Source organism: Grampus griseus (genome assembly GCF_964374135.1).
Source record: "Grampus griseus genome assembly, chromosome: 16".
In the NCBI taxonomy this organism is placed as follows: Eukaryota; Metazoa; Chordata; class Mammalia; order Artiodactyla; family Delphinidae; genus Grampus; species Grampus griseus.
In genome coordinates, this window is record NC_139010.1 from 9,398,311 (window position 1) to 9,424,449 (window position 26,139).

The window sequence follows — 26,139 nt, forward strand, 5'->3', positions numbered from 1 at the left end:
ACACCACACGTGGAGAAAGAATTACCATCTGGTCACGACAGAACGGAACGATGCTACTTGTAGTACCTGGAGAAGATGCGGATGCCAGCTGATGTTTACACTGAGCTTTCTGAGAAGAGAGCATTGCAAAGCCCACATAAAGAGCTTGAGTCTGCAGCACTGTTGTCACCCTGCAGTTAAGTGGATTTGAAAGGCTAGAACCATAGGTCCATAAAACAGAAAAGAACTTGAATAACTGGAAAACATCTTCTAGATGTACCTAAATTAAAAACAAAACACAGTGAAGTTTAATTTAATTTTTACTCACATAAGCTGGTTCCAAATCCTCTTTCCACTAGTGTACAATTACAGAAGACAATTTATCGCAACGTTTTGCTTTGTCTAGTCACTTAAAATTATTCTCTGCTTGGTACTTTAACCGACTGGGAAGGGTGTGAAAGAATTCAGGCGACTCACTATAATTTTGCACTTGAACACATTTAACAACAATGGAAAGCATGAGGTTGCCAGGCAGAAAACCAAGACAAAAGTGATGTCGGGAAGCCTCACTAAGAAAGTACCGTGAGGGTGGAGTGAGCAGTGTCAACTGTGTCAAATGCTGTCGAGAGGGCAGGTAAGACAAGAGCAAAGAACTGACCACTGGGCGTGGCAGCACAGAGGTCACGGTGCCGTGATGAAATCTCTTCACCGAGCGACTGCATATCCTAAATCACCTCTCTGAACTGCAGTTTCTCATTGGTAATGACAGTAGTCAACCGAACATATCTGGCCATTGTGATTACTAAACACCTGAGCAGGCCTAACGCATGAGGAGGCCGGCAGCAATGTCAGTCTCCGTCCAACCTACCGACAGGTGTCACGAATCAGCACTGCTTTACAGGGTCTGCATCCATCACCACACGCTCGTCTAAAAGTCTACTTTCATGTTCATTAAAAACTGTCATAACTCAAAGAATCTACAACATCTTCTTCAAGGGGAGAGTCTGCCTGAAAAAGGTGAGCTAGTACCTTCATGAAAAGTTTCATCAGAACCCGAAAATGGACGGTGTCAGCACCACTGAGAACCAGCTCGAAGAGCCCAATGAGCAAGCACAAGTAGTCTCTGCTGTCTTCTTTCAGCTGCTCAGGGTTCCACCAGGTATCGTCTATGGGGACGTTAAGAGAAGGAGAAACGGTGCATAAACTTATGCAAATACACCGCTGAGAACTTCTCATTCAAGACAAAGAACAAGTTGTGGAATCAATAACTCAGTTTTCCACAGTATCACATTCAAAGGATTCACAGCTTGTCCTACCTTTAGGAAAAGATTTAGGAGCCTTTAGTGCATGAATAAAATTTTTCAGTGAAAACACGAGTAAAACTGAGTCCTCCACAGCAATCCTCCGGGCAGTCTTGAGCTGTTCTACATAATGTGCCCACAGCTCCAATGGTATCCCTCTGTCCATCATCAGCTCAAAATTCCATTCTGAGGGGATCTCCTGAAATGTTAAAGGAAGCAAAAAAAGCACAAGTTTAAAGGGGTTCTGAACATGGGTTATACAGATGGACTGCAATGGCTATATGACTGGGTAATTTGCAAAATCTTGTCTATATGTGTATTTGGGTGGGGAGAGGAATAATAGTTTTAATCAGATTTTTAAAGAGATCTAACCATCACTAGCCACAAGACACAAATAAGTTCATCATGGCTTCATTTTATCTATGTTTTCTTAAAACATCATCCCTAAAAACAAATGTTATTCATGTAATTTATCCTTGTCAAATAAAGGGTAGGCACGTTTCTAAACAGAAAAATAAGGTACTGGATTTCCAAGAGATCCTTAAGGGGACTTTTCTCATTTCATACTTTTCCTGCTTATCTGAAGAAGGTACATGGTCAAATCCCCAAACTTGCAGATGATTCTAAACAAGAAGCAAAACGTTAAGGTGTTTAGATGTTACACTACAAGCGCCAAAAGGAAGCATGAGAAATGGTGCAGGAAAACAACAAACGAGACTCCATGTAGGTGAGCGCAGAATAATAACTTGGTAGTAAAATAACCCAAAGCCAGACTTTTAAGATAATATCTCTAGTGAGGGATTTCATTGGCTCAAAGTGCTGCTACTGCCGAAAAGATGCTCGGGTCTCTCAGAAAGGGCATCAAATATAAAACCACCTGTTATCTACGTGTGTATAAAACACTCGATTTGTCCACACTTTACCACTGAGAACAAACACAGTCCGGGTCACCACACTTTCAAAAAATAAAGAAAGAAGTTAAGAAGGGCTCATCTGGGTATGTGGGTGTGTACGTATGTATTTACTTGCCACGCTACGTGGCTTGCAGGATCTTAGTTCCCCGACCAGAGATCAAACCTGGGCCCTGGCAGTAAAAGAGTGCCGAGTCCTAACCCCTGGACTGCCAGGGAATTCCCTGGGCTATTTTTTAAAATATGAAGATTCAGTCTCTTAAAGTTTACATAAATTTAGCTATAATGGCTATGACCAGAACTTATAAAATCCTGAGAGTATAAGTGAACGTTAAAAAGATGGGATTTGTTGAGCATCTCCTACAACAAGGAACCCTCTGAAGTCTGGAAAACAAATAAAAACAAGACACTATTAAATACAAGACACTATTCCATGGCAGGTATTAAAAGAAATAATCTATAACCCCAAGGTGTGGTGTTTCGTAAAAATATCAACAACTGAAACATGTTCCTTAGTAAGACTGTCAAAGATAATAGTATGCTGGCAAAATCCAAATTAAAATAATACAAAAGATCTATTCTAGTAAACAACAGAATGAAACAATACTTTATTCAAGCACTAATATATCTAGTGAATTCCTCACCACTAGACGTAGTTAAGTATAGCTTGGATACTTACCCAATAAAGATGATACAGGGGAGAGTCAACTCTCAGACACAAACACCACAAACGCGAAATTCCATGATTCAATTAAATTTCTTGCAAAAGGAAGACAGCACCTAATCCACTATCTACTGCTACCCAAGGCTGACTCACATCTCACCCCTAGAATCCAAAGACTCAGCATCTCAGCCCCCGATTTTCAGTTCTGCTGCGATTAACAGGCCAGGCAGTCACTTTTCTAACATTCAACTTTCCAGAGAGTTTGCACTCCTTACCACTGTAGTAATGACACTTTCGAGCTTCTTTATTTTTTTCTGCAACAAATTGAAGACTCTTGTCGCAAATGGAAAATGAGTTTCTTTTAAAGACGAACAGCAGGAGACAAGTACAGCCATGATCACGTGAAAAGTCACTTTCTGCTTCAGGCTAAAGGACTCCTTTTCTCCAACACTTATTAAATCCTCCACCTTGAAAAATAGACAGACTCCGTGAATGGTAGCTCTTGGTTTGCATAAAAACTATTTTTTCTACCTCTGGTATCTAGGTATCATGTATTTCATATTTAGAGTGAGATGATATATATAAAACCTTAAAAAAGTAGTAAGCATTGATTTCTGGGTAACCATAAAAATAAATAATTTCAGAAATTATAACAAACACAACTGCACTTGCCAACTGGATGTTTTTATGCCTTTAAAAGATTTACTAAGGCAAAAGAAAATTTCTCCTCTTTTAGATATTTTGCTATTTTAACAAAAAATATGACTTTCATATTTTAAATGAGAGGAAAAAAGGTTAAAAAGTAGACATTATATTCCTACTGGTCCAATATACAACCAGGATGAAATAAATTACATAAAATGTTAAGGATTTCAAACAATCTACAAAATATACTAAACACTATGTTTTTAAAACAAAACAAAGTACTCAAGAATGGAAAAGTTATTTTAAAATAACTAGAAGAATCTAGTAAAGCAATCACTGAGGATCCAATAAGATTATGAGAAGGAAACCCAGGGGGTTGACTTCGACAACATACCTACCATCTTTAACATTGAAGAGGGATCCCCTGAATTTATATTGTCAGCCAGCAACTCAATCATCTTCTGATTTGCTACACCAATTAGTTCTCCTGACTTTGTGCTTTTAATCACATTTTCAAGAGCTGTTTAAAAAAGAAAAAGGAATTGAACACCAGAGGGCCCTTATGTTACTAACACTCACCTAAATATCATGTCAAGTAATGAATTTAGGCCAAAGTTTTACAATTTTCTTACGAAGGTTTGCTTTTTATTTTTCTTTTCATAAAATTACGAATTCTTCAGTGGGTCAGTGTCCTTTTCACTGTATACTTTCCATATTAGCAAAAATTTTAAAATATCTTGCTGGCATGTAACACAATGAACAATTTCAAATAACAATCACTGCCAATTTTTAATTATGGTTATCTTTTTTTAAAGTGTCACCTGTTCACTTTTTCTAAAAAGCAACTGAATTTCTTACCTTCTTTCCAGCCTCTTAATAAAGGATGCAGAGAGCAAATTCCTGATTTTGATAAATATATAGCCATTTTCATCTCAGCAGATTCCATATCATCATTGTTGATGACCATAAATGGCAGCAGGTGCACCACCACCTGATTCGACAACTGATCATTTTCACTCAGTATCTCTGCTTTAATTAGTATGTCTGCTGCTATCTCAAGCACATTGTACCTAAAAGATACATAAACACATTTGGTTGAGACACATTAGAGACTTCAGTTCAGCAAAAAGTCATCGTTACATTTTTCCAGCTCAACTGACACCATCCTAGTCTCTTTACCAAACACATTATTGAGAAACATCAAGATAACACTTAAAATCCATGCTAACAAAGGAGTTGTTTGGGACATTAATTTTAAACCAACTCTGTCAAATCTTTCTTTTTGAGAAATCATTAGGTTAACTATAACATAAAACGTATCACACTATACATCTCAACTCCACTAGAAAGCAGAGATTCACTCATCAGTTCAAAAAATATTATCTGAACACATACTATATGCTAAGAACTAAATAGGACACAAAAACCTGTAAGACATGCTCTCATCCTCTAAGGAGCTTAGTCACTTTTCCATGCAAAAAGCTTAGGTGCCAAAAATGAAATAACAAAAGCTCATCAAAACATTACAGAAGGTATCATGTGATTCTGAGCTTATTTTTTACTTAATATATTTGTAACTGTTTTAATTATAAAGTATAATATATTATCCTTGTAAAATAGAAATACATTATATGAAGTAAAAAATTAAAGCTCCTTCCCATCCTACTTCCCAGATCTCAGTATTATATCATACATTATACACTTCTTTTTCCATTTTATTAAGAAAAATTTCAAACACAGAGAATGTTACAACAAATCCATACAAACCCAAATAAAAGTGAACTTAATATAAGAATTTCAGGCACTTCCCTAGTGGCGCAGTGCTTAAGAATCCACCTGCCAATGCAGGGGACACGGGTTCAATCCCTGGTCCGGGAAGATCCCATGTGCCGTGAAGCAACTAAGCCCGTGCGCCACAGCTACTGAGCCTGCGCTCTAGAGCCCGTGAGCCACAACGAGTGAGTCCGTGCGCCCAGAGCCCGTGCTCCGCAACAAAACAAGCCACCGCAATGAGAAGCCCACTCGCTAAAACTAGAGAAAGCCTGCGCCCATCAACGAAGACCCAACGCAGGCAAATATAAATAAATAAATAAATATATTAAAAAGAAAAGAATTTCATTAATTTATTTGTATGAGGAGATACAAATACATACCATCCCTTATTTTTTGAAAGTTCTGCTCTTTGAAAGAGATTCAGGAGATTTGAAACTGTCACTTCTGAACTAAACCGTTGTTTGAAAATCTAGAGAGAAAAAAATACCCGTAAGTAAATTTTTGCTTGCTTCAAATATGGTGCTTGTTAAACGAACTTAAAAAAATTATGAATTATAAAGAATTTATCTCCCAAGAATTCCAGTATAATTTAAAAGTTCTATGAGAGCAATTTCGCAAAAGTGCCATTCAGGATCCAATTTCCCAGGATCCCTACGTGTTTACTACTGGTAAAAACTCACAAAGCACTTTTCCTTTTTAAAAGAACTTCCAAATATATAAAGTTGTATGACCTAATTACTCCCATGTGCTTTCCCCAACCAGGCTTAAGTCTGTGCGCTCAACAGAACAAATTTCCAGTGAAAGAATAATTTCCAAATACGCTGCTGCCTAGAGCAGAGATTCATGTGAGAAGGGTAAGTAAAAATTTACAAACAAAACATGCATATCAATGAACAACAAATTCACTCACCTCAAATGCACTTATAGCTGACAAGACAACATCTATGTTATCATCACCTAATCGGGTTAAAATAGCTTCTTTAATGAAAGACTCATCGATACTCTCCTGAGCAATAGAAAAAAATATTAATTTAGTTGTTGCTAAAACCTCTGAAGACTTTACATTAGAAAGAAAGTATGGTTTTGTGAAAAGCACTCCAAAATTCCAGTTAAGGAACACAGGTTCTGCTGCCCCAGATGCGCATTCAAAACTAAGCACACTTGCGTTGAACTAGGCAAACTCTAGAAGTCCTTTTTAGATGAATAATTGTTTGGTACAAACTCTTTCCAGTTTCCATTGAAAATATAATAAGATGTGCAATTAAAATACAATTCTGCATTAAAGAGTTCATCTTGTTAAAATGAGAACCTAGATTTTGGGAGAGCACAAACTAAAGAACCAGAATGTCTAAGTTTAAATCCCAGTTCCACCACTTACTAGCTGTGCGACCTTGAGCAAGTTACATAACCTTCCTAGGTCTCATTATTCTCATCTATAAAATAGGGCTAATAATAATACCTACCTCAAAGGGTTGTTACAGGATCAAATAATACGTATCAATACTTAAAACAGTACTTTAGACATAATAAGCAGTGTTAAAAGTTAGCTTTTAATTTTCAAGGTTTTTACAAGGATGATGACAAGTGCTGATGACAGTGCAGTCTGCCCCCAAAAGTTCATATTTTTCTTTTAAGTAACAAAGAAAATAAAGCATAAAATCATTCACAATAACAGAAAAATAAGACTGCTAACCAAACTGAATATATCCCTACCTGTAGGTGGTGAAAAGAAAAAAAAACAAGTAAATAATCCCACAGAAATAATTTATGTCGGAACATTGGGAGACAAAAAGTAAAATCCCTAAAATTCATAAAACTGAAGTCAAAGTTTAATGCCAAATGCCAAAATTTTCTCAAAAGCTAACAAGTAGCCAAATAGCTCAATCTGGAATTTGAGAACAGAACAGAACCTATGTCCAGACATTAACAGTGAAGGGAAAAGGAAATCAAAGCATGCAAAGACAGACATTAACTGCAATTACAATACTAAAGCCTGTAAGTTGAATGTATACACTGCCCTTCACTGAAAAAACTAACAAATCCAGAGGAGGACAGGGTAGGACGGGATTAAGAGTAAAAGCAGGAAGGCTAAGAATGGCTTCAAGAATATTAAGAGATTCCAGGAATCTCGCTTTTTATTCTAGGCGCTGAAATCTTCCTATTACAACAAAGAACAGTATTCACTGAGTTTAATTATCCAACAAATAAATGAGACAAACCTACCAGCAATCTATGAAAGAAACATAATTTGTACCAGATCAGAAATGAATCAAGCCAAGCAATATTTTTCAAATTTGAATACGTCTACCATTTTAAAAATTATGTATAACTCTTTAAAAATATAAGAGAACAAAAATATTTTAAAATTACCAATTGAAAAGTAAAAAAACTAAAGAAAAAACAGTAAAATTTAAAATTAAATAAACTTAACATGGTAATTATGATTAGCTGAAATTAAATTCTACTTGTAATATGAATCTGGTTTTAATGGTCATGACACAAGTTTAGAGTTCAGTGTGTTTATACTACTATGTGCTATGGAGAAACTAAACTCTGGTAGCATTTTTATCTAGTCTAGAAATTTTCCAAATATGCAAACGGTAGTACATGAGATGATTTTAGATATTAACAGATGAACATTCTTATTTCAAACTGTATTACCTACAGTAAAATGTACATACAATTAGCACTTCAAACGCATGATTTAAAAGCTATGAAAAAGACGAAGAGGATAAAGAAGTATAAACTACTAGGTATAAATTAAGTTACAAGGATATAATGCATAGCACAGGGAATATAGTCAAAATTTTGTATTTACTTTGTATGAAGTATATAATCTATAAAAATACTGAATTACTATGTTGTACACTTGAAATATAATATTGTAAATCAACCATACCTCAATTTAAAAAAAAGAAAGCTATGTGAAAAAATGAGTCCATTTAAAAGAAACTAAAGAGAAATTTAAAAAAATAATAACATCAGTGGTCAGCTAATACAGCAAAATATTTGCTTGAATGACTAAAGTTTGGAAAATACTGCTCTATTTGAATCACTGCAAAGTCTTTGTAAAATATCATTTTGTTCTAAAGGCTTTATTTACAAATTAAGTCAGCTTCTGTACTTACTATTAGGAGCCACCAAAATTTTAAAGCCAAATGCAACTGGCAGGTACCGAAATCATGAACAGGGCTCCAAAAGCTATCACGCTCCAAAAGCTATCACGCTATCACGCTCATGTTAAACTTAAGACTATCAAATTCAAATTTCAAAACTAAAAAATTCTCAGATAATTTATGACCCTCTGTAAATTAATCTATAAATCCCAGGTTGAAAAACTCTCAACTAAAGCTAACCTAATCATCTGCAACGTGGAAACATATAGAGGTTAAAATGGTGGCTTCTGGCATGTATGGTCCTAAATCTTTGTCCAGTGAATGCCCATATTCTTTATTAGGCTTATCTCTATAATTAAACAGTATTGATTCTAGGTGGTAACTTCAATTTCTTATTCTAGAATTACACTGCTCATCATAAGGGTAAAAACATCACAAATGAAGGCTATCTGACACAAACCTTTGATGTTGTCATGACATTTTTCAGATGATTAACGGCCAGAAGTCTCACAGGAGCAAGTGGATGATTCAGACTGAGCATCAAGGAGGTATCAGAATCTGCTAAAAACTACAGGATTCAGCACAATTACCACATGATCTCGCCATTCAATCTGAGCAGCACATGATCAAGAAGAACCAGAGAAAACCACCCCGAGCTGCCCAACTTATTCAGTAACAACCATCTAATTTCAGAAACCAAAAAGTACACCAAACTGAAAGTAAAAAGTAAAGCAAAAATCTTTGTCTCCAGAACATAGTATGAGTAACAGCAGATAAAAATTTGTTTTGTGAATGTTGCGATTTCATGTATACTTGTGTCTACATGTAAGTTTAAATTAGTGAAGTAATTCTATGAAGTAATTTTGTATTCGGCATATATCTGATTCCAAGGTGAAAAGCACCTAAGATAAATCACTGTATTAGCGCCTAAATGAAAATATAAATCAAAAAAATTGATCACTGAAGAGAATGCAATTCATCTAAATGATGTAACAGTGACACTCAAATTAGTGACTACTTTATTTATGTATTGATAATTAGACTACGAAGGAAGTCTATCAACATATGGTTTTGGAAATGAAATACCATGAAAGACGAAAGTCTAATTATGGAAGAGAAAAACCCAAACAATCATATTTCTCTTCCTAACATTTATTTTCAAGGCTAATTATAAGAACTACTTAAATGTCTAACTTCTAGTATAAAGACTTAGGGCGAATCACCAGAAAATTTCTGAAGTTCTAACATAATCATGAAACAAAATCCACTTCTCTTTTCCTAATCAATGACTTAAAAAGCCACACGTGGCTGGTGGGTTCTGCACTGGGAAGATAAGGGTACAGGAGAAAGATAAGGAACACTAGAAACTTATGTTAGGCCATCTTTTGGTGATTGCTGATGGGCATCATATACAAAATTTCCAAACGCTTTTCCAGAAATAAGTATCAGGTTCACAGTTATCTAAAACTCACTGTACCCTTCTCCAATTATTTAATTCCTGCCTCAGAGTCTTACTTCAGCTAACTAGGCAAACTGTATAAAATCTTCTCTCTCTATGAAACTTCCCAAACAAAAGTGAAGTAGCAAATTTCCTTCCAGAGCTTTTCAACTAACCACACAAATACCCGTAAGTGTCATAATTCCCCTGAAAAAAGTTACCTGATACTTTCCACCACTTGCAGAAAGAGAGATAAATTGGTGAAAAAGCTCCTGTTTTTTTAGGTCTGTAATTTCCTTTAGGCGTTCCTCTAATACGGCATCTAATGTTTTGGGATATCTGGGATGAAATTAAAGAGTTAGTTCATTATTCGTTATTAACCACACACACCATATATGTATAAAAAATATATGTAATTTTTTAAATTACTGAGATTGAGACTTAAATTTTTGACAAATGGAACATATAAAACTAAATGATATTGATCAAGTTTGTTACTATGACTCTTTCAACAACAGAAAGTCTATATAAAAAAAATTATACTCTCCATAGTCCCCACACAACCCCTATTTTCCCTTATATTTCAAATATATTTAAATCCTATAACTGTCCCTTCCTGAAAAGGAGAACAGTATCTTTACAATTCATTCACCATATTAAGTTGTGACTTGTGAATCATCTCTTTATAAAACAAGAGGTACACATTAAGAAGGGCACAAACACACACACAACTCACCTGCTTTCTACAAGTCTGATAAGTGGAAGAAACTGCTCATTAAGCAAAGATACTTTATTAGAATCGATTTCTTCCTGTGAGCTATAGGAAATATACTCCTCAAAAAGAAGGCTGCAGAACAAAACAAATAACGCAGACATGACAGTTACTATTTATTGAATACCTACTACATTCTAGGTACTTTAGAAATATTCTCTGTCAGACATCTACAAGACAGAAATTAGACTCACTTTACAGATACAAAAACGCAGACTAAGAAGTCTTATAATTTGCCTGAGGTCAAACAAGAACAGCAACAAGAGGCAATACTCAGTGAGCCCTACTGAGCCATAAAAAGTAGAGCAGGTTTTCCACCCCTGTCTGAGTCCAGAGCCAAGCTCTCAACAGTACTTTGCATATTTAACCTCATTGAATTCACAAGCCAACTACGGGAGCAAGAGACACAAATGACACGCCCACCAGATAGGTACCTGCCCAACGGCAAACCGAGATCCACGCAGCCTGACTGTCAGAACTTACTATTCTACTAGCCGGAGGCGGTAAGATTTAAACCTACATCTGACCACCATGACTACATTCTTTTCAATGCATCGAGTTGCCCTTCAAATAAGAAAAGAAAACAGGAGGCTGAACTATCTTTACTTCATGCCAACCCTCAATATTAAGTTTCTAATGGATATTTACTGATTACCAACTGTGATGTATTGTTTCAGGCATTTTGGTCCACTTAGTACTAGGAAATTTTAAACCACCACAAATTACATGTAGTATAACCCAAATTTAGTTTCACTATTAACTTTCCATGACCACATATAAGCACTAAAGACAAACAAGAGAAATTACATTTTCTGTTGCCACAATTATTGGACTAAGTACTTATAATTAGATGAAATGGCATGGACAAAGCAAGAAATACATTATAAAGGGATACTGGAAAACTGTTAGCCAACCCTCAAAAGTATACTAAGCCACAAAAATACAAATCAAAAGCATGTCAAAAGTAACAGCTTACCTAGCCAACAAATGGTCTAAGTTGTTCTTCAGGTATATATTTGTAAGTATGGCTTCTAAGAGTCTCCTGTAGATTTGACCATCCATCTCTTCAGTTTCTTCCCCTAAGCATATACAACAAATTAAAACTGATTGGGGAAAACTTTTCCCACATGTGTATGCTATTAAGTTTTTTTACAGCAGAAAATCTTTCTACAGGAATAACTTTAAAACATATATATATAACGACATCCAGCTTTTTACCTATTTTCAAAAGTGTACTTCACCTGTTTAGTCATTTGTATCTTTTCAAACCACTTTTGTATACATTACCCTCACTTATCCTTTACCTGAAATTCTCTACATTTTTTAAAAACAAGTACTATCCATCGTAAAGCAATTATACTCCAATAAAGATGTAAAAATAAATAAATAAAAATATAAAAAACAAGTACTATCTTGCCTCTCTCGTGAATGAAACAGAAGTCCAAAGAATATAGTCTTTCCCCAGGCCACACTACAAGCGGTGAAGTTGGGATCTGAATCTACATCTCAATAAACTATCCTGAATACAGGCTAAACTTCGTCTCAAAGCCTCCTTACCGAACCAAGAGCTGTCATCTTCCATTCCACATTTATGAATGAACGTGAGCCCTGGCTTCATTACTCATCACCATCAGAACAGGAAAAGTACACTTTCATTCGTGCTAGTCATGTTTCTGAAACTCACGTTTAAACTGAGATGGAGTTAAGCAAATCTTATTTTCCAATAAATGGATATAACTTTAGAAATGACTTTCTTAGTAGTCTTTCTTAGTCCAGTAGCAACAGGACCAAGTATTTCTTCCTTGTCTTTCTATATTTATTGAAGGGTGAAACACGTATAATGCAAATAATCACCTTCTAATTAACTTTCGAGCGTTTTTAAAATTTGAATTTTCATGCATGAGATTTTCTTGATCTTGTATTTTCAATGACTCAAGGGAGAAAAACTGTTTTGGCAACTGGATATTTATTGTAAATGAATCACTAAAGTTCATTAAATACCTAAACGAGAAGGGAAAGTTGTACTGAGTAGTGTTCTGTTTTAAAATAATTCCAGTCTTTTTCATGTAGAGACTGTGTGAGAACACATATTAAAAAAAAAAAAAACTGAGCATATTACTCATTTAACAAGGATTTCCTTTAAACCTGCTCCCCACCTCAAACATTTCTCTATTCATAAAAATAGATACATTACACAAAAAAAATTAGCAGAAACTCTAAATATCTTAAAGATATTAACAAGGATATGGTTCCTATTTTAAGAGAATCGCATCTGAGAAAGGAAGTTTCTGGACACAACGTGTAAAACCACATACCTGTAACATGATTAACAATGGAGACAACCAGATGGGGAAGCATGTAACGCAGAAGAGGACTGATGTCGTATGTTTCAGAAATCCCGTGAAGTAGTGTAATAAGATCAGGAACAGTACATAAGTGAGGGAATGGCCTTTGAAGAAGCAAGACATAAGATGTTGACTTCACAAGTTAGACAATGAATGGCAATTTTTAAAAATAGTGTAAAATTTATCTTATGAAAAAAAACTATTCAAAATAACTCCATTCACTTGTAATTATTATCATTGCCAATTCAATTATACGTACTTTTTCCCCAGGCTCTCTGGCTTCTGTCTCTGCAGGAGCACTATCAAGCACCCCAATCCATCCTTGATCAGAGAGGGAATTCTGGTCAGTGTTTTGATGATCTGTGAAGCCAAGGAATTGACGAAGGTATCTTCCATGGTCACTTTCACCGAAATCTGACATATTATCATGTATGTTGCCGCTCTGTAATCTGGTAAAGATGATTTCAATCCCTAAATATATTTTAAAATATAAGGGAAAAATGACAAACTGTGTTATTGTATCCTACTTAAAATGTTACTTTACTTTGACAAATTGGAAACGTCATAAATTAGAGATTAATACAACCTAACACACACTGAGAGTCAACGCTCCTCGGAAGTGAAAAATCAAGATGTTGGCCCCTTTTCCTGAGGGGACATGGAAATGAGACAAGTCTCTTGAATGACAGAAGGGATCTCAGAAGGTCTCCCAACTCAAACCTCCACAACACATCCTAAGAGGAGCCAAGGAGTCTTCTTTTATATGAAAACATCCACCTGTGTAAGGGAGACTTCAATCAGGAACAAAACAGTGCCTAATTAAAGACAATAATTCTGGGACACTGGTGGGAAGCAAAGCAGTTCCTCCATCGGGAATCTGGGACGGTGGGACGCAAAGAGGTACTTGGGGAGAAGAAACACTGAGAAGCAGAAGTCAATGCAAACGGAATGGTAAGAGAGCCTCTGCCCTGAAGAGATTTTCTAATCCATTCTCTTTCCGCTGAGGTAACATGACTACTAAGAAAACAGATCTGGGAGAAGATGGCAGGGCCAAACAGCCAACATTCATCCCTAAGGAGCCCTAAGATCCCACTCTGGTAAGTTTTTAAGAAGTCATATTTTTTACCTATAAATTAAATCTCATTAACCACCTGAAATAAATTGTCAATGTGAAAACACTGATGTCTACGTGAAATTTTCAAAAGCAAGAAAATTCCTTCAGGTACAAAAAAATCTACTTTACACATGAGCAGGGCCAACCTTTTGAACATATGGGAACAGCTTGGCGACTATATTGTCGGATAAGTCCTCGGCGGTCACCAGAGCAGACACGATGGTAGAAGCATAGAAAGTTAAGAGCACCCTCAACTGAGCTGAGCTCCCAGGATACTCAGCAAAAACCTGGAAAAAACCACAAACCACACACAGTTTTAAGAGTGAAAGGCCAATCAGATGAAAGTATAAAAATATTTACAGCTCTCCTCAACTACTTCAGGCTGACACTTTAATTTTACCATATGTAACATTACATAAACACATCTAACAGTTCAATGAAATATGCCAAGAATGAACAACCTTCCTGACATTTTTAGACTGTGTCTTTGTTTAAACAGTCACTGTAAATAGAATCTGGCCAGGAAGAGAATAATTTATTTTTGTAGAAAAACAGCTTTGCTGATGAAAGACTGATCACTGCTCATGCTCCAAAACAGCAGATCCTTTAAAAAAAGGGCACTTCTTCAAAGTCCCACCATTTTAGAGAAGGTCTTCATTTGTTTTCTGTATGAAGAGGAAGCAACCTGCTAATGGAATTATATATTCATGAAACAATTTACTACTCACCTTCACGGATTTTGTCACCAGACTACAAATGAAATCCATGAATCCGAGATCTTTGTAGCAGTGGGTAACCAAAGTTCCCTTAGCTAAGGGCACTCCAGATTGCTATTACAGACAGAAAGGACCAGCTATTACTTAAGACATTCATCAACTCATCATTATTTTTAAAGTACCTACCAAAGTAACAGCTTCAAACTGCTGCAGTTCATAAATACGAAATATAGTCTTTCCTTATCGCTGTTGGTAAAGATGAAATTAACACATAAAATTGTGCAAACTTTAGAAATTCAAGAGAAGGCCAAGCAATGAGTGTGGATGTACTCAGTGAAAAACGCTTACTTATCACGTGTTGCATTTTGATATGTATTTATCTAAATTGGATTCTCTAGATTCTTAGTAACTCTACTGGTTAAATTTGGTTTTTGAGCCAATGTGCTATGGTTCTGTCACTGCTTCACAATAACACTAGTAATAGAAACAGAGAGGAGCACGGTCAACTTATACTGCTCTTCCCACTGCCTAGCACTGTGCATGGCATGTATTAGTGCTCAATAAATTTTGAATAAATCAATGAAAAAATAATTTGAAGTGAACTTTAATAGGTAAGGGGGGTTTGGATACCTGAAACAAGTGTGCCTAGAGAACAGCAGGGTCTGTGTGTAGACTAGGGGAAAAATAATTTTGATGTTATTAGCAGAGTGAACGTCGAGTAGTTGGATTAAGAAGCTTTATTTTAGGTTGGCCTTCTCTTCTTGAACATTCTTTAAGTTCAAGTGCTTTACATTCAAACACTTAAATTTTTCTTCTAATTAAAAATTCCCATTCCCTTTCTTTTTACTAATTCTGACCATGGACCTCCTGTCATCACCCATCAAGTTAACTCATTCCACAGGCCCAGCCTATTAACCTACTTTCATCCCCATTTGCCCTCCTGCTGGCCGGAATCGCCGTGCTCAACATTCAGTAAAACTCTTGCTAACAACATACGTCTACTTTCCTCTACTATAGATGCAAACAAAGTGATAATGGCAAGTCAGTTGTTTTACTACAAAATCATGCTATCTGATCTCAGCCAGAGCTATCCTGTAAGACAACCATCCTATTATTCATCTATAAATTAATTTTCTAGCATCTTCTTCACAACTTTAATAATTTCCAAAGTCCTTCAAGTTATCCTTACCCCTTTAATTTTTGTAAGTATTTTATGCATTTCTTCACCTCTAACTTGTTTTAAGCTTCTCAGTTCCAAAATTTAAAATGCCAGACAGCACGGTATAGTGGAAAGACAAGCTTTATAATCAGATCTGGATTCAAATCCCAACTCTGCCACTTTAGAGTTACATGAACTTTGGCAAGTAACTTAATTCTCTGAACCTGTCCTCATCTGTAAAAACAGAATTTTGTGAGAATCCAAGATAATACAAATTGCCTATCCTGATATCAGGTACTAAATGAAAGCCAGCTATTATTCATAACAGTTTCAACTGGAAGTTAGGAAATACAAGTGATGGAGGTAATACTTGGTCTACTCTCAGGAGCACCAAAAACTTAATTTTTTCCAAATTATACCTTTAATGAAGGTTTGCAATGATTATAGATACATGTCATTCAACAATCATACCTTAATTGGCAATAACCAGAACCACTTGTGCTTTGAATTATTAATTTTTAGAAGCTGTATAACCCGCACAAATATTCTTGTCTCGTGGTATGGGAGAACACAGGCAATGAGGCTATCCTGATTATAAAGATGGATGTGGAACCTGGGGGAAAAAAGCAAACACTTCTAACTGACACAAAACTTACAAGCGTGTATTTCCTTACACGTCCAAACGGTGTATCAATGAGCTAAACCCACTTAAAGCAACCATACAACTATAAGCAAGGTACAGCTCGCTTAAAGCATAGGCATGAAAGTACTCAACAGGGTTTGCCAATTCTCATGCAGTAGCATTTTAAAATATTCACTATCAAAATTGACATCCATTCACTGTCTCTCAACTTTTTTTCAAATCCATTATTACATTAACGTGACTTTGGGATCATTGCAGTCAAACCAACAGAAAACCAAACTGGTCAAGTAGGCAGCAACACTCAGCTTCTCTCCATGCTCCAAAGTTCACCTTCCACAGCTTAGTTTCCTCACCTCACCTAACTATCATAATCCTAAAACCAGAAGACTAATTATAAAGAAAATCATATTATCTTCTCTGAATAAAACAAAAAGATCAAATTACAACCATATTTAATTTGTACATGAACTTTACAAAACTTGGTATTGGTCACGCCACCCTAATAACGTAAAACAGATTTATTAACTCTGTCAGATCCATTACATCCTGTCTAGTCTTTAAGATCTAGCTCAAATGCATTCTTTTTCAAGATGCTTTTCTTAATTCTCCCAGCCAGGTGATCCCTTTTACATCTGTCTAAACTCTCCTATCCTTTCACCTGTACCTTTCTTACAGCACCACACCCCTTGCCTTTTATTAGTTCTATAATATGGCTTTAGTACTAGCCAAGACATCACTTTCTCCATGAAGCTTTCCTCAACTACTTCAGGCAGCACCACATGCCCCAAACTTTGTATACACCCTTATAGTGGCATTTCTTTCAAAATAGTAAGAAAGGGCAGCCTATTCATCCTTGTATTGAACTTACTGTTTGCTAAATAAATAAGTTACCTGAATTAATAAATGCAAAACCAAATGCAAAAAGTACTCCTTACAGTAACGATCTATTTGCGGTAAATTAAATGCTAGAAGACAGAGGGAAATAGTACAGGTTTGATTCTTTTTTTTTGTCTGATGAATCTAATGATACGATAATGAGAAGACCCAGGTTACACTTATGTTTTCTCAATGATTCACTGGCTTCCCTTACCCCCATGCCTCTAATTAATGAAGTGGAAACCTTTCTACTTTTAAAACATACATAGGAGAAAAAATTAAAATGTGTCAACTATGATGTAATACCAATGTAATACAAATAAATGAGAAAATAAACTGAATAAACTTACTGAGACAATTTCCAAAGTAAAGATCAGACCTTGGAAACAAAATTTGCATCTCTGCTTACCAGTCACGTGACTCAGCCAACTTAACTCTGCTACACCTGTCTTTTCAACTGTAAAATGGGGATAAGAGAAGCATCTCCCCACAGGAATGTCGTGAGCGCTGAGATAATGCACACAAAGTGCTTACCAGAAGGCCTGGTGTACAAATGTTCAATACATATTAGCTATTATTGTTTTTCTTAAGTTATGGTATTTTAGAGAATACTCTTACCCTCTTCCCAAACCTTTTTTTTTGTTGTTATTTTGGCAAGAAGTTTAATAACACTCTTTGCCCCAAACATGCAGTAACAATTTGTAACGGCAAACTGACACAAGCCCCTCAGAACTAATGAGGCTATTTACTCAAGATCTTCAGTAGTTCTACTTCTTAGTATCAACAGAAATGAGTTCAACAGTAGAAGGGCATGCTTACCTCACCCAATACAAATTGTGTTAATCTCAATACACCTGATTTTTCAACTTTAAACTTTAAATTTAAAAAAATCAATGTTATTAGCCCATAATTATTTCCGTAATTCCATTTGCTACCTGTGGATCAACCACTCCAGACACTTCTGTGCCGGCTTCAGCAGGAAGTAAGGAGATAGGTGGATAAGAAATAATGAAATGTTTTCATCCAGCTGTTTGTTCACTGCCTTGGTCTGAACGCTCCGCTCCAAGGTTTTTGCTAGCTGGCTGAACAACGGTGCTTCAAAACGCTCAAAGGAAGGATCGATACCAAGCAGCTCTTCCAGGCCAGTGCATCCTAGGAAAAGGCCACTTTATTTAACAATTCTTTGTGAGCAAACTCATCTCACCCCTCTTTTACAGTGTTATTTTCGCCTAAAACTCTCTGAATTCTTTTAGCATATATAATCTGTAATACAGTCCCAAACACAGATTTCTAGTTTCCAACATAGAGAATAAATTTCATCTCACCAACTAGGAGAACAGAAAGTACCTTCTGGCAGGGGGCCTTTTTTCTTTTTTCAATACAATACAATTTCAATACAATAATTAGGCCAGTCCTAGGAAGGCTCCTCCCCAACCCTCCAGCCACAGCCTCCCGCCCCTTTTGACTGTTCCTCCTTTCTACAGCTTAGACGACCCCCCAACCTTGTTTATCACCTGTGACATTCAGATGCCGCTGCCTATATACATTTCACGTATCTAGCGCATGGCTTTTTGTTATTCTCTTTCCCCTTAACAACGTAAATGAGGTTAGCAAGTTAGAAACCGGGTCAGAAAAGAAAACAAGAAAATACACCAACATCCTGGAAACACACGCTTCCCAGAGCTTTCCTAAGTTAAAGGGTAGCTCACCAATGGCAAAGGCGGTGTCCCTGTCGATGGTGGCCGCTTCCTTGGGGTCAAACAACAAAGAGGCAACTTCATCTCTAGATAAGAGGCTGGGATCACTTTGAGGGAGGGCGAGTCGTTGGAGCTGCTGAGCTAAGGACGTCATCTTTCAGGCCAGCGGATTTCTAAACACACAGGCTAAGAAACATAACCCCGTGAGAAGCCTCTACAAAATTAAGGTGGCGGCTTAACAGTAAGCAGCAAATGTCTCACGTACAAGCAACTTTCCTCCGTACTCAACGCGGTCGCGGGCACATCACCTGCTGCCCAGGGACTCGCGGACGCCGGAGGTGCAAACACTAAAGCAACAGCGTTAACAGCTAATTACAGCCCCGGGGGCCGCGCCGAACGTTTCTCAACCCCGACTCCGCGGAGACTCGAAAACCCGCGGGCACCTTACGTTCCCCTGTATACCACTCCGACCCACAGCTCCTGCTCACCCGGAGCTCGACTTCGGGCAGGACTCAGAGCCCAACGAATCTTCTCAGCAGCTCCCACGTGGTACCAATAAGTCCAGCTCTCGCCCGGAAATGTGGACCACTCCTCGGGCGAACTTCCGGTTTCAGGCACTACGGCAAGTGAAGAGGTACAAGCTTGCCGGAATGAAAAAAAGGCGACTCCGCCCCCAGGCAGTGAAGCCCCGCCCCTCCGCCGCGCGGGACTTCAGAAGGCTCAGGATCTGCGGTCCGCCAGCTGGGAGCTAGTGGTCCGTTTTTGGCTTGTGGCTGGAAGTTTCAGTTTCTGGGCGGGTCTTTTGTGTGCTTTAAGGTTCTGTAGCCGGAATCATTCATTCAACATATACGTATCCAGCTTTTACTAGGTACCAGCAGCATCGCGCAGTGATGTCACAGCCCGGGTTCGTATACCCACGCTAACGCCTTTGGGCGGTGTGAGCTACACCGAATTCTCATCTCTCTGTTTCTTACCTCCTCTATAAAACGAAAAGAAGCTACGAATTTCAGGCGATGAGCTACTGATTGCGGTGCGAGCCGCTCCGCACATTCTGGACACACCCGTCTAGGGGCTTGGGGGCCATCCCTTCCTCCACTTTGCATTCTTGGAGGCCACGCATTGTTTTTTGTTTGTTGGTTGGTTGTTTAAACTAAGCCTGGTGAGAAGTAATTTACAAATGAAATCACACACTTCAGTTTAGCAATTCGATGAGTTTTAACAAAAGAATAAGCAGGTAACAAACACTATCTCCCCATTCAAGACATAGAAAGTTTCCATCGCCCCTAAAAAGTTCCCTCTTGCCCCTTTGCTGTGATGCCCACACCACTGCCGGCCTCAGATAACCATTGGTCTTCTTGGTGTCACTATAGATTGGTGTTCCTGACGAGTGTCCCATATGGATATACAACAATCTGTTCCCAAAGCAGCAGTATGTGCCCAAGTGGAGTGAACTGGCCTCTCCAAGAAGCTGCACAGGACACAGGAGTGAAATTGGATATCCCACCTATCTTTTTTGGATGCATTCGTTTCTCTTAGGATGTGGAGCTCTTTGATGCCAGGGTGTCAGTATTCCTCCCTGGAGACTGTTGGAAACAGAGTTACAGTTTGGGGGGCTCACTTCTATACTCCGTGCCGATCTCTCCCTTTTGTGAACACAATCTTCTGTTGTGCTTTGCTTTAACAGCAACTAAAACAACCAAAAAAATCTTTTCAGTTATTTCTACAGAGTTAATAATCTCCTTTTGCATGGGGTGTTGATTGCCTTGTAGTGTGGTTTTTCAAGTTCTGGTGGTATCTCTTTCATCCTTAACAACAGATCTCTCAAAGGAATTTTTTTTTTCTTTACAAAAGCAGTCAGTTTGGGGAGAAGTGAAAGTAGTGAGAAATGAAAATCAGGCCTATTTTTATCCACAAAGACATATTTGGTTTTTTGCCTAAAAAAAAATCCTCATATTTTTAAAAGCTTCATCAAAGTGAAAATAAATGGAAAGTTACCGCAAGTATTTGGTTCAACCATTTTTATGTCAGTTCCAATGGTGGATGGTACCGTGTGAATTTTACTTTAGAAGCAAACTAGCAGGGCTTCCCTGGTGGCACAGTGGGTAAGAATCCGCCTGCCAATGCAGAGGACACGGGCCCGAGCCCTGGTCAGGGAAGATCCCGTGTGCCACGGAGCAAATGAGCCCGTGCGTCACAACTACTGAGCCTGCGCTCTAGAGCCCACGAGCCACAACTTCTGAGCCCACGTTCCACAACTACTGAAGCCCGCATGCCTAGAGCCCGTGCTCTGCAACAAGAGAAGCCACCGCAATGAGAAGCCCACGCACAGCGACAAAGACCCAACACAGCCAAAAATAAATAAATATATATTTTTAAAAAGAAGTAAACTAGCAAAGTAAAAAGAACAAGTCAGAGATCCATAAACGTAATATTCATTTCAAAAAGCTTTGATTTAAAAAAATATGCCGTGATCTTGAGTTGCATCTTTTTCTCCAGAATTTCTCTAGAATTCTCATCTAATTTCTCCAGAATTTAAAAAGAATTCTTTTGATATATTCCTAATTGTTTTCTGATTATTACCACCTCAGTTTTTGTGATTATAAGCCTGTCTCCTGGTTTGATTATTCAGCCGAGGACCAGAGCAAGTGTCCTTTCTCAGTTGTTATTTGAATTTAAAATATTGGTTATAGATCATCTGTAGCTCTGCAATTCCTCCTATCTTATAATCCTTTTAATGCCTTGTGCCATTTTACATTCATTAAATCCAAAATTTTAGCCGTAGTGATACATATTTCTTTTTTTTTCTTTTTTTTCTTTTTTTGCGGTATGCGGGCCTCTTGTGGCTTCTCCCGTTGCAGAGCACAGGCTCCGGACGCACATGGTCAGCGGCTATGGCTCACGGGCCCAGCCGTTCCGCGGCATGTGGGATCTTCCCGGACCAGGGCACGAACCCGCGTCCCCTGCATCGGCAGGCGAACTCTCAACCACTGCGCCACCAGGGAAGCCCGTGATACATATTTCTTGATGCAAGTGTAAACATTGTTTTCAGAGACGGTATTTTAACCATGCATTCTTACATCTTATGAGGGATGTCATATGGCAGAGTGATGATTCTACTCCTTATTTCAATCACTCTTCATAGCAAGGACTCTACCCCCAAAAAGCAAATTCATAAGTGATTTGAATGAATGAGTTCTTTTTAAAAGGATTTTTATAAAGGACTTTTAAAAAGCCCTTCCTCACTCCACTCCCCTTTAATCCAGAGCACGGCTACTTTGATTCATTCCATGTGTACTTTATACCAGGCTAGGCATATGGTGGTGAACAAGACAGGTAAGTTCTCTACTCTTGTGGAGCTTACATCCCACCAGGAAGACACAGATAAAAGGCAAACAGATAAATCGGAAAACCATCAGGCAATGTAATAAGGGGTCTGATGACAATAATACAAAGCCATATGATAGGGGTCACAGAGGGAGGGCATCATTAGTCTGAGTGGTTGGAGAAGTACCCTCTGAGGAGGGAACATTTATGCTAAGACCTGAGTGACAATTCTTGATAAAGTGGAGATATCTCAGCTAGGGTTGATCTTGACATTTACTCCAATCACAAGAGGGCTAATTTCTGCCCATCAAATACACCATGCTTGTATTTTCCTCATGTCACTTACAGCTACCTGAAATGATCTGATTTGTTTGCATATCTATTTATTTCTCGTATCCCCTCACTAGAATACTGTCTCCATATAGGCTGGCATGGAGCCTGCCCCTATGATATTGGAGCCAGGGCAAGGATACAGAGGGGCACACACCTGTCAGTCTAAATACTTAAGAGTTATAAATCAACCTCACACACTGTTACCTCGGATATGTTATAACCTCCAATTTTTTTTTATAACCTCCAATTTTGACAAGTAAACAATTATAAAGATAACATGAAAATGTTTTCATACGGCCGAAAGACAGCGAAATACAAAAGATGGCAGCATTTAATTACCATTGTAACTGTCTGGGTACAATATTGATTGGCTGATGATTGTGGATGAGTAATAAAGATATGTAGAGCTAATACATATCCTATATATTTAGCCCATAAAATTTTGCCTTCATTTCAGCAAAATTACCAATTATGTTGTTTAATCCAGACTTGTATTATTTGTGTTCTATTGGCACAAATGATAAAAGAGATTTAAAAATAAAATTTAATTACATTCAAAGTGTACAAAATTTGAATATATTTTCATAAAATATAAATTATGTAAAAATAAATACATTATTTTTCAAGAGAATTATCTTCAAGAACGCAAAAGTACAGATTATAATGAGAACGTTTTAAATAAAATTAAGTTAAAGTTTTTTTTAATTTTTTGGAAAATTTTATAACCTTATTTCAATAAAATATTTTCATAAAAAATTATTCACAAGTTTATTAATCCATGTCCTTCTAGTTGCCAGTGTAAAGAATCAGTATCACCCTTCATTCATGTTATATCTATATCTACCTATTTTTAAATGTAAGAGTCCTATGAATTGTTTAATGTGGTTAAAGGATCCTCAGCTACCACATCCAATTTTTGAGAACATGTAGTACAGTAATTCCTGAGTACCTCCAGAACCATAAATTGGAAAACAAAAGGAAACAAGATGGGCTTCCCTGGTGGCGCAGTGGTTGAGAGTCCACCTGCCGATGCAGGGGACAGAGATTCGTACCCCGGTCTGGGAAGATCCCACATGATGCGGAGCGGCTGGGCCCATGAGCCATGGCCGCTGAGCCTGCGCGTCCGGAGCCTGTGCTCCGCAACAGGAGAGGCCACAGCAGTGAGAGGCCCGCTTACCGCAAAAAAAAAAGGAAACAAGAAACTACATGTTTGGAACTACTTAGGAATAATACTTTACTATGCAAAAATCTAATGTGTACATGCAGTCTGAAAGGAAGATTGTGACAAGTTCATCAATTTATCCTTTCTCTTATCTAAGCACTTCCAGATTCAAATCTTCCCCCTACTCTGAAGCAGTGTCCAGAAACAGTACAATCCACAAACCAGAACATTCAAACAGGCTTTTTTCTTTTATTTGAGGACGCAGGTTAAGAGACCTGTTTCCCTGAAATTTAAATACAAAAATCAGAGACTGGAGATTCAGAGTTATAGGATGTGCAGACCTAAGTGGCAGTTTTTGAGGGACAGGCTTCCACATTAAAAAAAAAATTATTTCTTATGTATTTGTGATATCCATGTTCAGACCTTATGCTGGTCCAAGGATGGTGTTGAAGACAGGGCTTCCTCAAGTTTATGGCTGAATCCATGCTACACAGTAAAGTGCATGGTGTATGGTTGACAATAAATATTTATGAGCTGAACAAATGAATGAATGAATGTAAATGTGTGTAAGCTCTATCTGTATCTCCTTCCTGTTCAGGAAATATGTATCAGAATGCAAGTAAGAGTAGCATTGTTACAGGAATAACTTAGAATTATTCTAACTATAATAAAAGTAAATCATTCAGAAAATTCAAAATTGTATTTTTAGCAGATTATTTGCATCATATATTACAACTGATGGCATACTGTCTCCTTGAAAATGTATCTATTGATGACAAACCAAGTAAGATGTACCTAATTAGCACTGTAAATGCAGCATGTGAAATCTACATTTTAGTCAAGGGCCAACAAATACATGACTAGTTCAATGACTGAGAAGTTAAGAATTTGTTTCTTCATGTTGTGTCCCAAACAAAGTAATCTACATTATTATGAGGTTGAGCACTGTGGTCTTGCCACCCAAAATTGCAATGATTTTTCTGGTTATTTTGAAAGCCATTGGTAGGGAGCTGGGAGTTGAAAGAAGTGGTTTGGAAATCAACTGGTATAATTTCAGGAACCAGCAGATGGCACCAGAGCATTTTCCTGACCCCGGAGTGCATTCAGCTATACCTCCAGGTACCTTCTGTGGAGCAGCAGTTTTCAAACTTTTTAAATTTGAAAATTATGTACAATCATATAAAAATTGGTTCATTAACTCTTCCATATATTATAACATGTAATAAAAAATAATGTTTTCAAAATTATTTTAGAGAACCACGGGACTTTAAAATGTTTATGGTTTCTTAGCTAATGAGAAGCATTCAAAGTCATCTGTTTGATAAGTACACTAAACGGTAGGTATGGGTAGCCTGAATCCACCTCCTGCCCCTGCCCCAGGCCCATCCTAACTTAAATTCCATTGAATATTTGCCACTGGAAAGATTTTTTTTGTTGGTTAGGGTAATGGTGATGTAGAGAACCAAGAAAGCCAGCAAAGTGGAATTAATAGGGTTATCAGAAAATCCAGGAAACTTTGGGTGGTGCTGGTGGGGGAAGGACTTGGCTCTGTGTGAGCTGGATTTGAAGAAGAATGTGGGGCAGAGAGAGGAGTTTTGGGGATAAATTGAAGAGCAGTTCCCTGTGTGAGATGATATTAGATAGACAAGAAGTAAATAGAAAAAATAAAAACCTTTTGTTTTGTGTTACATTTGGATTCTTCCTTTGGTATTTTTAAAAGGATTCTATGAAGATTTCAAATTATTTTCAGTTCAATTTGGGATCCAGACTAATATTTCTTGTAGTGTAACTCTATGTTGTAGCCAGTTTCACGACCCATTTTATGGAATTATTTAAGTATTGTAAATAAAGTGACAAAAATACCATTATTTCCTAGTGACATGATTATATACCTAGAAAAGTCAAGGGTTCAGTTCTAAAAACAACTGGATATAGTATGGAATATGGGAAGCCAGATCAGTGCAAGTATATACACACAGACGCACAGGCACACATGTGGCGTCGAGAACATTTTATCTGTCATTGTAGCAAAACAAATTGACAAAATAAAGGTCAATTTCCAGGCTTCCCTGGTGGCGCAGTGGTTGAGAATCTGCCTGCTAATGCAGGGGACATGGGTTCGAGCCCTGGTCTGGGAAGATCCCACATGCCGCAGAGCTACTGGGTCCGTG

The 26,139-nt window shown here is 37.5% G+C and overlaps 1 protein-coding gene across 1 annotated transcript in view; it reads right to left on the reverse strand.

The window, feature by feature from the left end:
• The window catches only part of HEATR1 (HEAT repeat containing 1), a 47,419-nt gene extending 27,688 nt beyond the window's left edge, over window positions 1-19,731 (reverse strand). The window contains exons 1-20 of the mRNA XM_082673789.1: window positions 19,638-19,731; window positions 19,162-19,335; window positions 18,388-18,604; window positions 16,405-16,546; window positions 14,787-14,888; window positions 14,205-14,345; window positions 13,204-13,415; window positions 12,915-13,048; window positions 11,576-11,678; window positions 10,564-10,674; window positions 10,049-10,166; window positions 8,850-8,957; window positions 6,184-6,279; window positions 5,654-5,742; window positions 4,359-4,570; window positions 3,899-4,020; window positions 3,131-3,322; window positions 1,296-1,479; window positions 1,009-1,145; window positions 67-259 (exon numbers count right to left, since the gene is read on the reverse strand). Coding sequence (XP_082529915.1) covers window positions 67-259; window positions 1,009-1,145; window positions 1,296-1,479; window positions 3,131-3,322; window positions 3,899-4,020; window positions 4,359-4,570; window positions 5,654-5,742; window positions 6,184-6,279; window positions 8,850-8,957; window positions 10,049-10,166; window positions 10,564-10,674; window positions 11,576-11,678; window positions 12,915-13,048; window positions 13,204-13,415; window positions 14,205-14,345; window positions 14,787-14,888; window positions 16,405-16,546; window positions 18,388-18,604; window positions 19,162-19,303 — 2,755 coding nt within the window. The 5' untranslated portion in view covers window positions 19,304-19,335; window positions 19,638-19,731. The remainder of the gene's footprint in view (window positions 1-66; window positions 260-1,008; window positions 1,146-1,295; window positions 1,480-3,130; window positions 3,323-3,898; window positions 4,021-4,358; window positions 4,571-5,653; window positions 5,743-6,183; window positions 6,280-8,849; window positions 8,958-10,048; window positions 10,167-10,563; window positions 10,675-11,575; window positions 11,679-12,914; window positions 13,049-13,203; window positions 13,416-14,204; window positions 14,346-14,786; window positions 14,889-16,404; window positions 16,547-18,387; window positions 18,605-19,161; window positions 19,336-19,637) is intronic.
• Between the last annotated feature and the right edge of the window lie 6,408 nt (window positions 19,732-26,139).